This window comes from Trichoderma citrinoviride (assembly GCF_003025115.1).
Source record: "Trichoderma citrinoviride strain TUCIM 6016 unplaced genomic scaffold BBK36scaffold_6, whole genome shotgun sequence".
Classification (NCBI taxonomy): domain Eukaryota; kingdom Fungi; phylum Ascomycota; class Sordariomycetes; order Hypocreales; family Hypocreaceae; genus Trichoderma; species Trichoderma citrinoviride.
The window spans coordinates 1,405,516-1,418,584 of NW_020194714.1; the positions used below are offsets into that span (position 1 = coordinate 1,405,516).

Sequence of the window (13,069 nt, forward strand, 5' to 3'; positions counted from 1 at the left end):
GCTTTGCCAAATGCTTATCTTATCAGCACGTGCGCTGAGCCCCATGTCCCACCAACAGGCCGACACGGCGGGTACGTACCGCGGCCGCAAGCGGTTTAGTGCCAGAGGGTTCACATTTTGCTTCCCACAAACTCGCTAGCGGCGCTCACAAAGAAATCCAACATTTCCGTTCGGGTGAACATCACGAACGTGTCTTCTCTCATCCTCTCCACACCCCATATCCAGACACCCGAGAGAGTCAACATGTCGGCCAAGCCCACGACCAAGCAGTTCGGCAAGTCGACCCGGGAGGTGCCCGCCTCCGCGGACAAGGCCAAGAAGTGGTACCCTGCCGACGACGACAGCGAGCCGAAGAAGGTGAGTTTGTGCGGTGATGCAGTCGCGAAAGCAAATCAACAGAGAGAAGCCCCCCCGGTACAGGAGTCTGCATTCGCAAATTGAGAACGACGAGGCAATTGGAGGTGGGAGGAAACCGAGTTTGGTGATCGACTGGAAACGCCGGATATATGGTTTGGTAGAGTCACGGGAAGACTTGGAGACGCTTGGTCTATCATTGTTCATCTTCAAACCGGCGATGAGCAAAGATGTATATTCACTATCCAAAACGACAACTGCGACGCCTCCCAATTTGCGAAACACAGACTCCGACACCCGGTGGCTTCTCTATATCCAACCCTTCACACATTTCGCGACAAACCCTCCGATATCTCTCCCCATGGAGAGAACCAAGAACGAGTCGCGCTAACACGTCTCGAAACCACAGGTCCGCAAGGCCGTCCGCTCTTGGGCCCCCCGAAAGACCCTCCAGCCCGGCACCGTCCTGATCCTCCTGGCCGGCCGCTTCCGCGGCAAGCGCGTCGTCCTCCTCAAGACTCTCGACCAGGGTGTCCTCCTCGTCACCGGCCCCTTCAAGATCAACGGCGTCCCCCTGCGAAGAGTCAACTCCCGATACGTCATCGCCACCTCCTACAAGGTCGACATCTCCGGCCTTGACGCCGCCAAGATCGAGGAGATCTCCCAGCCCAAGTACTTCACCGCCGAGAAGGCCAAGGAGAAGGCCTCTGCTGAGGCTTTCTTCAAGCAGGGAGAGAAGCCCCAGGTATGTACAACAAAAAAGCAAAAAGAGCGAGGACGAGTGGAACTACAGGGGAAGAGAGGAAAGAAAGAAAGAAAGAAAGAGAAGAGCGTGGGATTTGCTAACGGAGTGTTTCAACTTGCAGAAGAAGGAGATCAACAGCAGCCGTGCTGCCGACCAGAAGGCCGTCGACAAGGCTCTGATTGCCAGCATCAAGAAGGTGGATCTGTTGGCCAGCTACCTCGCCAGCACCTTCAGCCTGCGGAAGGGTGACAAGCCCCACGAGATGGCGTGGTAAATCTTTTTTTCTTCGTCAAAAAAAGGGAAACACACAAAATCTCGGGTAGGCTTGGAAGAGTGAAAGCGGATGGGGGGTGGATGGGAGTTCAACTATGGTGCTGGTCAAGATGCGGGTTGTAGAACGGAAAGGGTCTCCGAAATGGGCTGGTTTGGCCAATTGCATTTGGAAGTCGACGGCATCGGTCACATCTTGGCGTCTGTAATCAGGTTTTTACAGTCAAAAAACAAAAACGAGCATAAATGATTTTCTTCCACCAGGTGTCCGGCAAAACAAAAAGTTCCGTGAATCATACAATCTTCCATTTTTTATCCACACTCATGCGTGACAACGATGGCAAGGCAAGCCTATAGAGCGAAGAGCCTCGCTGGAGAAGCCGTATATATGCCAAGCTTCTTATATCATACATATCCTAGACTACTTCTGGCGTCTTGAAACTTTCTGGGTGATGGGTTGAGAAATGTAAAATGCTGTGGCTCCTAACAAACAAAGTAATACTGGGTAATAAGGTAGGCCGAAGAACGCGGGCACAAAAGTTTACACTAGTAATGAGACCCGTATCACTTCAAGTAAGATGCCTCTGCTCCTTAAAAAGGGTATCTGTATAGTTTGAATGTAATGCAATGTTTTCTTTCGGGGGCATTTCGCTTATGCTGGATATGGGGATTCACCACACTTTCTTTACAAGTTCCTGTCGGCCCAGCTCTGGATCATTCCCAGAAGCGAAGCGTCGTAATGCTTGATCGACACAGAGTTCGTGGCTTCATCCAGGGTAGTGTTGGCTTGGACAAAGACCTTGCGTGGCTGCTTGTTATCAAGAACCACCTTGCGGACCTTTGTGCCCCAGAAGTCCAACCCAACGGTGCTCATGTCGGTGTAAAAGTTGGTGCCGGTCTCCACGTCGGCAGTTGACTTGTAAACGTGAAGCTTCTGAAGGTATTTGGCAACGGCTAAAATAATGTTTAGCGGCACGATCATGGTGCGGAGCAACTGCGAAACTTACCGTCGCGGCCAGCTGTGAGAATCTTGGATCTGTCCAGTTTAATGGTCAAATCAGAGAGGTCATCCTTGGTGTAGTCCAATTTGCAGAAGTCGTCGCCGGCCTCGAGGAAAGACTTGAGAATGGAGAAGCGAGCCTGGCTGTGTGCCTGTCCCCATTTCTGGCTCTTGGGATCCCACATCTCCAGAGAAGCAAGACCGGCGCGGGCCATGGATAGGTAAGATGCGTAGAGGACGTCTCCAGCGGGACCATTGATGTCTTCTGTTCCGTCTCCAAATCCGAAAATCTTTAGGACCGGGAACTCGCAGCTCAAGTGCATAGCAACCAATTCTGCACGGCATTCCTCGTACGAGGCGGCAATGGGTCCAAATACCGAACTCCATGTCTGGCCAGGCTTGTACCAAGTGCTGATAGGCTTTTGCGTAACAGGGCTAACGGGAGGATTCTCCTTGTCGAAGTTGTAAACTCCGGGAGAGGTTTCCTGCAGGAGCTTACCGCATCCGTGGCCTGAGGAAATGGTCAGGATAACCTGTATAGTATCTTGGAAGAGGAAAGTCCTTACCAGTAAGCTCGTGAAGACCAACTTGGACCTCAAAGGCAGCATCCCGGTTGGCCTGGTACACGGCCAGATCTTCTTCGCGAATGAAAGGAATCTTCTCATTCGGCGCCTTGGCGCTGAGGACATTTCCAAGGGACACATTCTTGAAGCCTTCAGTCTGTCGAATGTCGTCGTAGTTGGGGCTGAACAATGTCAGTGGTAGAAGGGAAGGCTGGGACAAATATTATGCTCACATGTTGATGCCAGCGGGGATGCCGGAGTCTGGAGAAGATTGTTAGCATGACCAACATCACAGAGTCCCGTAGCGATACTGACTTGCAAATGTCAATACTTCTAGTGAAGTAAAGTCGGGAGAAAGGAACTTGTCCTTCTCAAACTCCTTACCCCAGGGGAGCAAGGGAATGAGAGAAGGCGAGGCAGAAACCAGCTCTCCGAAAGCACGGGTGCGTTCCTCTGCCGGTCATGTCAGCTGGACAATCCCCTACATTACGCAGGAAAAGGAAGAGATTCAGAGACATACGGTTGACCACTATTAGAAAACGTTAGCTTGCTGTACAGTGAGAAACCGACATGGGTTATACTAACTGGAAGCGAAACCCTCCCATTCACCACGAACACCGGCAGGGTCACGGTACGTCTCAATAAAGCCAATGTTGCATTCGACGCTGGGGCCCTTGTCCTTGATCCACCAACGCTGGCTGTCCTTGAACGCCTCCAGGGATCCCGTCTCGAACGACTTGGCGTACGCCAAGTGCATGTTCTTCTGGTTCTCGTTATCCGCATTGGCCGCAGCCTGCTTGATATAGGCAGTGATGTTCTTCATCTCTTCAGAATGGTCGCCGTAGACAAGTCTGATGGTCTTGCCCTTCAGGGGACCATTCTCAACAGTGAATTCGGTCTCCTTTCCAATGTCACCTCCCTCGGGGAGGACGCTCGTGACGGCGGAAGCAATGAGGATGTCAAAGCCATCGGCCGTCTTGCGTAACCTGGTGTTTTCGGGCAAGAGTCTCTTCTCCTCCATCCAAGTCGAGACGGCTTCAATCTCACTCTTGGTAATGTCCTTTGAGTCGGGGTAGTAAGTCGTCATGTGGCCGGCGTCGAGGAACCCAAGGTGCATGGCAGCCGGGTCGTCATGGCTGAAGATGGCGCCCTTGGTGGCATCGTAGAACTTTTGGGCCTCGGGGGACGTGGCGGCCAGGGCAGCAACAGTCTTCTCACTGCATCTGGGGATGAACTTGGAGTCGCCAAAGCTCTTGTAGTTGCCCATGTTGCCGAGGAACATGGCAACATACTCGAGGAAGAGGGTCAGCTCCGACTCATCAACCCCTGCCTTGTTGGCCAGCGCGTTCCAGTCACCATTGGCCGACTTGTGGAGGGTGATGATCAAGTCAAAGATGGGCTCTGACTCTGGGGAGAGCTGGCGCAGAACAATCCGGGATCCAGCAAAAGAAGCCCTACAATGGGTGTAAATAAGAGGCACTCTTCCATACCGACGGCACAATTGCATGATTCCATGGTCATCACACTTGACATGTAAGAAGCCGTCCGACTTACTTGCTGATGAAGTGAGCATATCGCTTCTGCTTTTCGGTCAAGAGAGCAAAGTGCTTCTCAATCTCGAGGCGCACGACGGAGGGTGGCTGGTCCGCCAGATAGTGCTTGAGGTCCTCGGGCTTCATGTTGGCGGTGGCGGTGGTGGTCGAGGCAAATCGAGATAGAGCGAAGCCTGCAATCCGAGGAGAGAAACTGCGTATACGGACTGAATGGTGCTTCTTCAACGAAGAGGCTTGGATCCTGATTGCTGGCAATCTCCGCGAGATGAGGGGCAGCACAAGAGAAGACATCAGGCCAGCATGACAAGCCGCGTGGCGTCGCTCTGTTCTGGAAGGAGCCTCTGAGCACGCAGATTCTGCCCCAAAAGTTCTCGAGTTGAAGCCACACAAGATGCCCAAAACAGCTAGCCGGCTAAATGAGCCTCTAGCAGATTGGATGGTGGCCTCTGGACCCAATTTGACAGGGCACTGTGTGCCTGTGGCTTGGGCGCCTTTACGCAACCCACCGTACCTACACTGTCGGTACCTTGCTCTACCTAAGCCAAGGCCGTTTGTTACTGTAGAAGTTGGCTCAAACGCAATTGCAGACAATAATGTGTTCAGTAAGAATGACCCCAGTATGTCAGGTCAGGTAACTCACAGCACACAGAAGAAAATACTGTTTTGATCACTGCTAGAACCAAGCTCTCATTCAACTGAATGATAAAGAGGCGCCTATAACTTGAATGGCAGCAGTTGGAAATGCCACTTGCGCGTGCTCGCACTCACCCACAATGGCAGGTGCCTGCGCCACAGGCGGGGTACCTGGAGCAGCGTCCCATCCAGGAAGGAAGGCATGGCGGGGTTGAGGGGTAACGTGCAGCAGACAAGAAGTAAAGATGGGATTTGAAGGACCTTTTGCCAGAGCTGTTGATGTACACAACATTTTTCATGCAAATTCTTCGTAAAACTACACGGACTGGAGCTTGGCAGACCTCATAGGTAGGTAGTTGCAGGAAACTTCTACTCAATTGATGCCCAGGCGCATCTGTGGCAAAGACAGTGTACATACTGGCATGTGCCTGTAGGTAGCCTTATGATGCCGCAAGCTACGGGAAGTACGCCAGTGCTGGCGGCGCTCCCGTGATGTCAAGAGAAGCAGAATTGAGTCTCGAAACTTACAAAAGACTGCTAGTATCAATTGACCAGTTCTCCTTTTTTCCTAATGAGATGCTACATATGGCAGCATTCCCAAAACGAAAGTCACACGACCATCCTTGTCGCTAGGTGGCATAGACCACGGAGAGCACCTTTCAATGCCTGCGATGAAACAAACAACTCCATATCCACAGCGCCCTTCTTCACGAAGTCATTCAGGGGTGAAGAAAAATAAAAGGCACAGGAAAAGGAGACAACAAGAAAGAAGTGGCAAACCAAATACGTCAGCCGCGTGATGAGAGGGAGCCCAAGTGCGCAGAGAGATTGGTCAACGGGACTCGTGTGGGTAATTGGCCTTTCATTTTACCATTCTCCCCATTGCGCCTGTTGATGGGCTCTTGTCCAACTACTTGTACCTTATATGTGAAACTTGCCCAGCTGCTGACATATCACTGGATTGCGACGGCATTGGCTCCTCAGCTACGGCGTCGTTTGCCCCTTTTGGTATGTTGTACTCGTATGTGAAACTGCTAGTGCTGTAAACGCCCGAAGACCTCTCGTCCATTCTAAACCGTAGCGCCCTCTCTCCCAGCTGAGCGGGTTGGATATCCGCAATTCCGGAAAGCTATCAATCGAGAGCAAACGCAAATGAGAATGCCTAAAAGTCTAGGTAGCCGGCACTAGGAGGGTGTAATCCGCGAATGGTTGCGGAAACGGATGCCGGCAGTTTGGTCCAAGTCCCAAAAGCCTCACATTGTTTGTCTGTTGGGCGGACTCTAGACGAGTTGCTAGGAACAGAGTACAGGATAGTAATACCACCTGCGAGAAAGGACTCAGTTTGCTGCCGTTCACCAGCGGCTTCTCCGTATTGTACGTAATCCGACTGGTGGAGCGCAATTTTCCGAACAATTGAAGCTGCCTTTATTGCGCATGCTCATCTGACTGAAGACGACGCTGCAGTGAGCTCACCATCACCTTCAGCCCAACAGGTGAACCCTCCTCTCGCACCGACGCCGAAGAAAAATTTTCTGTAAAACAATCCGGACCATAGAAGCACAGCTACCCGACCGCTGATGTACATGCGGTTGCTTTGCATGGTCCGCATGTGCCTAATGCTCCGGTTCTGTACATATATCGTCGCATGGATGGTTTCCTATTCGTATCCTTGCAGACACACACGCTTCGGCCCCCTGCGGCCCTCTCATCAAGGATCGCTTAATACATCCTCCTAGGGTTGCTCACCTGGGTAATCATGAACCAAAGGCCCCATCTGATCTGGATTTTCCCTCTTTTTTTTTTCAGCTTGAATACCTTTTCCGCGACGTCGTAGCGCAGTGAAGCGTGGAGATTTTCGCAGTTAGCCGGCGGATCGTGACCCCCACGTCTTTCACACGCACACATACGCACACAGACAACTCCAAAGAAGCAAAAGAAGAAGCACACAAAAAAAGGGCAAATAGTCCAGGCAAGGCGGGCAATAGTCGGCCGATTCCCCCTCCCACCCCCGATAATGGGGCTGAGATGCATCGAAATGGCTCTGAGACCTACTTTCACGCTTAGTTTTAGTGACTTCGTAGGCTGGGCCGCTTGACTCGCCCGGATGCAGCTTCGAGTCTCCCCGAGACTCAAAGTGCTTCATCAAACAAGACACAAGTGGCACCATCTGGAGCTCCGGGCGGCAACAGACGGGTCTCCCAACGTTTCCTTCCCTCCCACTCTTCCTTCCTTTCCCCTTCTGTTTCGGTCTTCCTGTCTTACAAGCACAGCCGTATCACTCTCACTCGGCTATAGTTGCAAGAAGCAAGAGACAAGCTGGATGGCCGGGCGTCACATGGCCAATATTGTCGGTTCCCATCTTATCCTGCTGCCCGTCACGTATCGGAGATGTGATCGTCACAGTCATACCGACCTGCGAGGTAGCATTATCGTCCGGGATCATTACTCGACGCCCCCGAGTTTGGAGTTGCAGCAGCATCAAGTACAAAGCGCTCGCTTGTATGCGGTTTCCCACTCTCCCTCCGCATCCTGGAGAGCTGCTGTTGCCTATGCGGCCCACCGGGTAGCAAGGCCGACTCCGGGCAATGTCCAGATGTATACAATTCCTGAGAGGCATCGTAAATCCCTTTGCGTGGCTCGACCCGGTATTCTGGGACACCGTCGATACCGAGCGTAGCGTAGTGCAACCTAGGGGAGAGACGGCTAGAACAAGTGCATGCATACGGATACACGCAGCGAATACTATCCAATGTCCAGTCAGCGTTACCTCCGACAACTCGAGCTTACCACTGGGCATGACGTGCTGGGAGGCGGCATGGAGTCGTAGTACTCGTACATGCTGTAGCATCCGTGTGCGAGGTGCCCCGTGGCTCTGCCTTATCCGAAATATCCTGACCGTCGTGTGGGTGGCATCACCACCGGCCTCTCCCAAGCGAAGGAAACGAAACGGCCGAGTTGCACAGGATCCCTCGCTCAGCACGCTGCGCACTGCAGGGAGCCCGGGCTGGAGCAGGCGGCTGCGAGTCTGAGTCGGTGTGACACGGGACGGCGTCGACGACGGGCAACCGGAGCCGCGAGCCAGGGAGTGCAGACATGAATGCACGGCCAAGCAACTCACTGCGCGCATCAGCCAGGTGTTGCGCAGGTGCTGGTGCAGGTGGTTCCTCAACAGGCGAGATTGGCAGCACAAATACATCATCCCAGTCGGCACGAGGCCACGCAGCACGGCCCAAATGGATCGACGGCCTGACCCGGGGCTGTACCTGTACTTGCCTTACACGGGCCTGTACCGGTACGCGAGGAAGTCGACCGGTACGAGCTGGTACGAGTGGAATTGATGTGACTCGCAGAGGTGCTTGCGAATGGCTTCATGCCCGGCGTGATGTGACGATGCTCGTGTTGTTGAAGCTTCATTGGCGGCCAGCAACCTTCGATCTCAAGCAATCCTTACTAGCTGACGGCACAGCAGGTCCAGCTCCAGCTCCAGCTCAACCTTGGACGGTATGCTTCCCCGGACGGCGCTGGTACCTTGTAGTAGTGCTCACTGGGCTGGTGAGCTAGAGATGCTCACTAAAACATCTGGTCGAATTCAATTGAACAAGCTCCAGCTGTCACCGATGCAATCAATAAGGTACCTTAGAGAACGCGCGACAGGGCAAGGTGGACGATACCCTCGCTACCCAGGCAGAAGGCGGTTGATGTGACGCATGCGGCGCCTGTACGCTGTACCCCCGTCTGTATGTACTTCGTCAAACAGCGCCTTGAATGACAAATCCCGCAGACCAGACGTCAAGTGCAATAGCCGACGGTCCAAAGACTCTCGACTCTTTTCTTCTTCCTTCTGCTTCGCTTTTCTACCCTCTTGGTATCTAGATTCTGCCTCTCCCCCATCCTTCTGTCCCGCCGGTGGAGCTGATTGGCCTCCTTGCAGCAGGTTTTCAGCCAGCCTGCTTCTCGCCCTCTCGCTCAGAGTTGCGCTGCGCTATTCCACACCTTTTCCCTCCGTCCCTCATTCGCCCGTTCACCATCCGGTTTCCCCTTTCCCATCGCCTCCATCTTCTCTCATTCTGTCTGCCTCCGTTGACCATCCACTACAGTCCAGACAGACACTACTTTGGACGTGTGATTCGGCAACTTGACGCCACCAAGCAGCAGCCAACTGAGGTGCCTGTCCGCCTGCTTAGGCCCGTCGACGTCATCCCGCGCTCTGCTTCTGCCTCTTTGTTTCTTCTTCCCCCGACCATCGGCACGCCCACTCTTCGCAGGGCCCCCTGATCTCACCTGCTCGCATGACTGGCCGGCAGGGGACACCCATGGCAGCATCTAGAAAAAAGGAAGCAAAATGGAAGCAGAGAGGGCAAAGGGGCAGGGGGGCGCTGGCATGGAACGGGGAGCCCCCGACGTGTTCGAGCGCCCGAACCGAGTCGCCGGCACGCCGGGCTAAACAGCTAAACAGCTTAGAGAGGGCCACAAGAGGGCCACGGTTCCAGCCCGACTGGCCCAGGCGGTAATTTATAGGCAACCTAAGGGGAGCCACTCCCACTCCCCTCCCCAGACTCGATGGAGTCTTTGGAGTGAGGGACCGGACGGCGCTCGTAATGACCCCAGTATTGTGTCACAGTTGGGAAAAAAAAGTCTTTTTTCCCGCTTGGCCTTGCCTTTGCCTTACCTTCCCTTGTCTCGCCCATCTTCCCACTTAGAAACCGGCGCTTTGGGTTGGGCTCTGCTGCTCCCCCCCGGCCATTTTCCAGCCTGTCCCTTGCCCTCCACTCCCTTTTTCTTCATGCACTTCAGGTCATGCTTGTCACTCGCAGTGATGTAGATGTACATGGAATACTTGCCTGTACAGACTGCCGGCCCGGTGTACCCCCATATTACCGACTCACCACTGACTGAGCTTGTCTGAGAACCAAGGGGCTACCTTGTTGTACTCGTAGTTGTACTCGTGGTAGTAGTTGTAGGAGATTACTCCAGCCGGGCTCCATCCGGGAGTACGTACAGTCCTCGGCCTTACCTTGCAAAGTGGTGGTGCTTGCTTTACGGGAGTGGCACTCGGCACGAAGGGTATTAAAAGGTGCTCGCCTCCTCCGAGCCGCCGGCCTTGGATCAAAAAGCTCTCCTGTCCCTCCTGTCAAGGTTCATCTTGTTTTATCCGCACAAGTTTGAAAAGGCTGCAATCACTTCATACCTCTACACTTGTACATACGTGGTACTCGTTTCCTCGCGCCAACACTCACCTCACCTTCCATCTTGTGTCATTCTTCTGCGTTCAGCAAGTCCCACCCCTTTAGACTTCTACTAGGCTGCACGACCGGGCTCTCTGCAACCATCCACATACAACCGTTGGCGTCTTGTTTGCTCTTCTTTCGTCAGACAAGAGATCTCTAAACTCTATCGGCCGGCTCTACTCATCCTCGGTCGAATCCGATTGCAACCACATCTCTCCTTCCGTCTCGTTATAGAAGCGCCCTCTTCTACTCGCCACGATGATGTCCGTTGATACCTCATATACCGTCCCCCAGGGACAAAAGGCACCCACTTCGGCTGCTCTGCCCTCCATCCAGCCCACAACGAACGGCACCTCTCTTCAGGCGGCAAACGCAAGCAAGATGGCCGGACAAGCCGGCGGACACACGCACATCTTCCTCGTCACTGGCCCTGCCGGGTGCGGCAAGAGCAGCGTTGCCGAGTATCTGGCCAACGCCCTCAACATGCCCTACATCGAGGGCGACTCGGTACGCAATGCCCTTTTCAGCTGTCATGCTGACAACTTCCCCCGGATGTCTCTGAGAAGTGCCGTTACTAACATGATAATTGCCGGCAGTTCCACACCCCGGCCAACATCGAAAAGATGAGGGACGGAATCCCCCTGACCGATGCGGACCGCTGGGACTGGCTGACGGCTCTCCGCGAGGAGTCGATGCGCCAGATCAAGGAGGGCCAGACGGGCGTCGTCATGACCTGCTCGGCGCTGAAGCGCAAGTACCGAGACGTGATCCGCGTCGCCGCCTACTACGACCACCGCCTGCTCATCCACTTCATCTACCTCGACGCCTCGGAGGAGCTGCTGCTGCGGCGCGTTGCCCAGCGCCAGAACCACTACATGGGCGCCAACATGGTGCATAGCCAGTTCGACATCCTGGAGCGACCTTCTGAAAACGAGACAGACGTCATCACCATCGATGTAAGCCGACCCCTGGCCCAGGTGCAGCAGGACGCTCTGGCTAGGGCCATTGAGACCTTGGAGAAGGACCAGGACAGCCAATAGAGCGGCATCGTCTGATACGGATGACGGACCCTCAGCCGTCTTGGCCTTTTTTTACACTTTCCTCTTTTCATTCGGCCCCCGAAAAGAATGTCTGGGTTTCCTCTCGGTCCTCAAAATCACGGCCTCTGGCGGATATGCAGATATGCGACATCGGAGTCATATGACACTTGTTCATTCTCATCTTCTCCGCCAACAGCAACTTCCCTTTTCTCTCAAAATCTCAGCAGCCCAATTGGGGGTTTCCCATTTTCTTTTGCGTTCTCGGTCTAGATCTTTTCTTTCGGTATATCAGCTGCGGGCTCTGGAGGAACCGGACGGGCCAGCAATGGCACCAAATCTCTTTTGCATCATTTCCTTTTCGGCTATTTCCTTTTGGGCATTTTTTTTTCATCCTTTTTCTTCGGCGGCGCAGGAAATTTATGGGTTCGCATCGGACGTGTGGAGTTGGGACTCAACAGAGCCGAGACTAACAAGCAAGGCTCGGTCAGCCAGCAAATGGGGGAGGGTTGGAGGGGGGGAAAAAGAGCTGTGCTGTGTTGGACATGGAAGTTGGGCATGAAGTTGTCTGACAAGCATCAAGCAGTGGAACAGGGTTCGCACAGAGGGCAGGCTCTATGCGTGGCTGTGCGCGCGCAGGTTGTCATTTTGAATCCCTTGCCTTTCATTTTTTTTGCTTTTTCCAGTTTTTGCCGTGTATCGTCTGATCTTCATGACTTTGCTTTATTTTCCTTTTGCGGGCAAAGGGGACATGAGATGGCTGGATGACTTTCATCCCACGCGGGCATGGCAGCATATTACCTAGGCAACAAATAGATGAGAATTGCGTTACGCATGGAAGCGACAGCATTGGTGCGTTTTACCGGCTCCGTGATGTTCTCTTGCCTGTTCGACGACATATACTACATATGTGTGCTCACTATCATCGTCTGATATCTCGCCCTGCTTTTACCCCACACAAAGCATTGAAGGCTCGGATGAATGTAAAGGGGTCTACGGTTTTTCAAGCTGCATCGCTAAATCACTCTGCACCGGAAGTCAAGCAAAGGAACTGCAATACATACGAGTCGAAAAAAAAATGGAAAAGGGCGAAAGTCTTCCTATCCGTCGAGGTTCACAATTTCAAGACAACTTCAGACGCCTTGCAGGGGGGGTTTCGCTCCGGAATGATATAGGGAACTTTCACTTACTTAACCCACACAACCCGCTAATGCAAAAATGCGCAGGACTAATTAGTAGTAGACTAGTTTTCATATGTTCGGGGCAGGAAGAGCGAGAGCTGGGGAGGGAAGGGAGGTGTGTGAGCGTTGGGCGTCAGAAGCGTCATACCTTGCCCTTCCGTTACATGCAGTGCATGGATAGATACTACATACTGCATTCACCGGTAAGGTTGGTTTCAAGAAGGTAAGGCAAAGGTTTGAATATGTAAGGTCGAGCATGTAATGTACGTAAAGTGACGAAAAAAGGGGGAGCCAACAACAACAGGACTTTGGTTGTTGTTGGGGGGGGGGGAGGTGTGGTGAAAGATTGGATGGATTCAAAGACGTGGGGATTGCAGAAAAGATTTCGGTCGGTCACGGGGACGGAACGGGGGGGCAGGTTTATGGGGAATGATGGGGAAATGGGCGGATCAGCTGAGGGATAGTACTACTAGTAGGAGGAGGACCTTTTTTCACTTTGATGATG

At 53.3% G+C, this 13,069-nt stretch overlaps 3 protein-coding genes across 3 annotated transcripts; 2 read left to right on the top strand and 1 right to left on the bottom strand.

Annotated features, from left to right (window-relative positions):
• Positions 1-122: 122 nt before the first annotated feature.
• Positions 123-1,545, top strand: BBK36DRAFT_1135262 (hypothetical protein). The gene is made up of 3 exons (XM_024892578.1): positions 123-357; positions 764-1,099; positions 1,221-1,545. Exons 1-3 carry the CDS (start codon positions 244-246, stop codon positions 1,371-1,373), a joined length of 603 nt encoding a protein of 200 aa, XP_024750399.1. The 5' UTR covers positions 123-243; the 3' UTR covers positions 1,374-1,545.
• A 494-nt stretch (positions 1,546-2,039) lies between these two features.
• On the bottom strand, positions 2,040-4,896 carry BBK36DRAFT_1135263 (dipeptidyl peptidase). The gene is made up of 6 exons (XM_024892579.1): positions 4,487-4,896; positions 3,518-4,386; positions 3,244-3,385; positions 2,936-3,114; positions 2,377-2,880; positions 2,040-2,323 (listed from the first exon to the last, which is right to left on the bottom strand). Exons 1-6 carry the CDS (start codon positions 4,774-4,776, stop codon positions 2,055-2,057), a joined length of 2,253 nt encoding a protein of 750 aa, XP_024750400.1. The 5' UTR covers positions 4,777-4,896; the 3' UTR covers positions 2,040-2,054.
• Positions 4,897-10,604: 5,708 nt separating this feature from the next.
• Positions 10,605-11,386, top strand: BBK36DRAFT_1168588 (carbohydrate kinase; the record flags this gene model as incomplete). Its single annotated transcript, XM_024895198.1, has 2 exons — positions 10,605-10,853; positions 10,943-11,386. 2 exons carry the CDS (start codon positions 10,605-10,607, stop codon positions 11,384-11,386), a joined length of 693 nt encoding a protein of 230 aa, XP_024750401.1.
• Positions 11,387-13,069: the final 1,683 nt, after the last annotated feature.

What these genes read in the sequence shown, in the direction of transcription:
- BBK36DRAFT_1135262 (XM_024892578.1), top strand. Translation starts at nt 244, where the DNA reads ATGTCGGCCAAGCCCACGACCAAGCAGTTCGGCAAGTCGACCCGGGAG. An exon ending in ACGACAGCGAGCCGAAGAAG is followed by an intron (nt 358 to 763) that starts GTGAGTTTGTGC and finishes TCGAAACCACAG; the next exon opens with GTCCGCAAGGCCGTCCGCTC. An exon ending in AGCAGGGAGAGAAGCCCCAG is followed by an intron (nt 1,100 to 1,220) that starts GTATGTACAACA and finishes TTCAACTTGCAG; the next exon opens with AAGAAGGAGATCAACAGCAG.
- BBK36DRAFT_1135263 (XM_024892579.1), bottom strand. Translation starts at nt 4,776, where the DNA reads ATGTCTTCTCTTGTGCTGCCCCTCATCTCGCGGAGATTGCCAGCAATC. An exon ending in TATGCTCACTTCATCAGCAA is followed by an intron (nt 4,387 to 4,486) that starts GTAAGTCGGACG and finishes CACCCATTGTAG; the next exon opens with GGCTTCTTTTGCTGGATCCC. An exon ending in ATGGGAGGGTTTCGCTTCCA is followed by an intron (nt 3,386 to 3,517) that starts GTTAGTATAACC and finishes CATGACCGGCAG; the next exon opens with AGGAACGCACCCGTGCTTTC.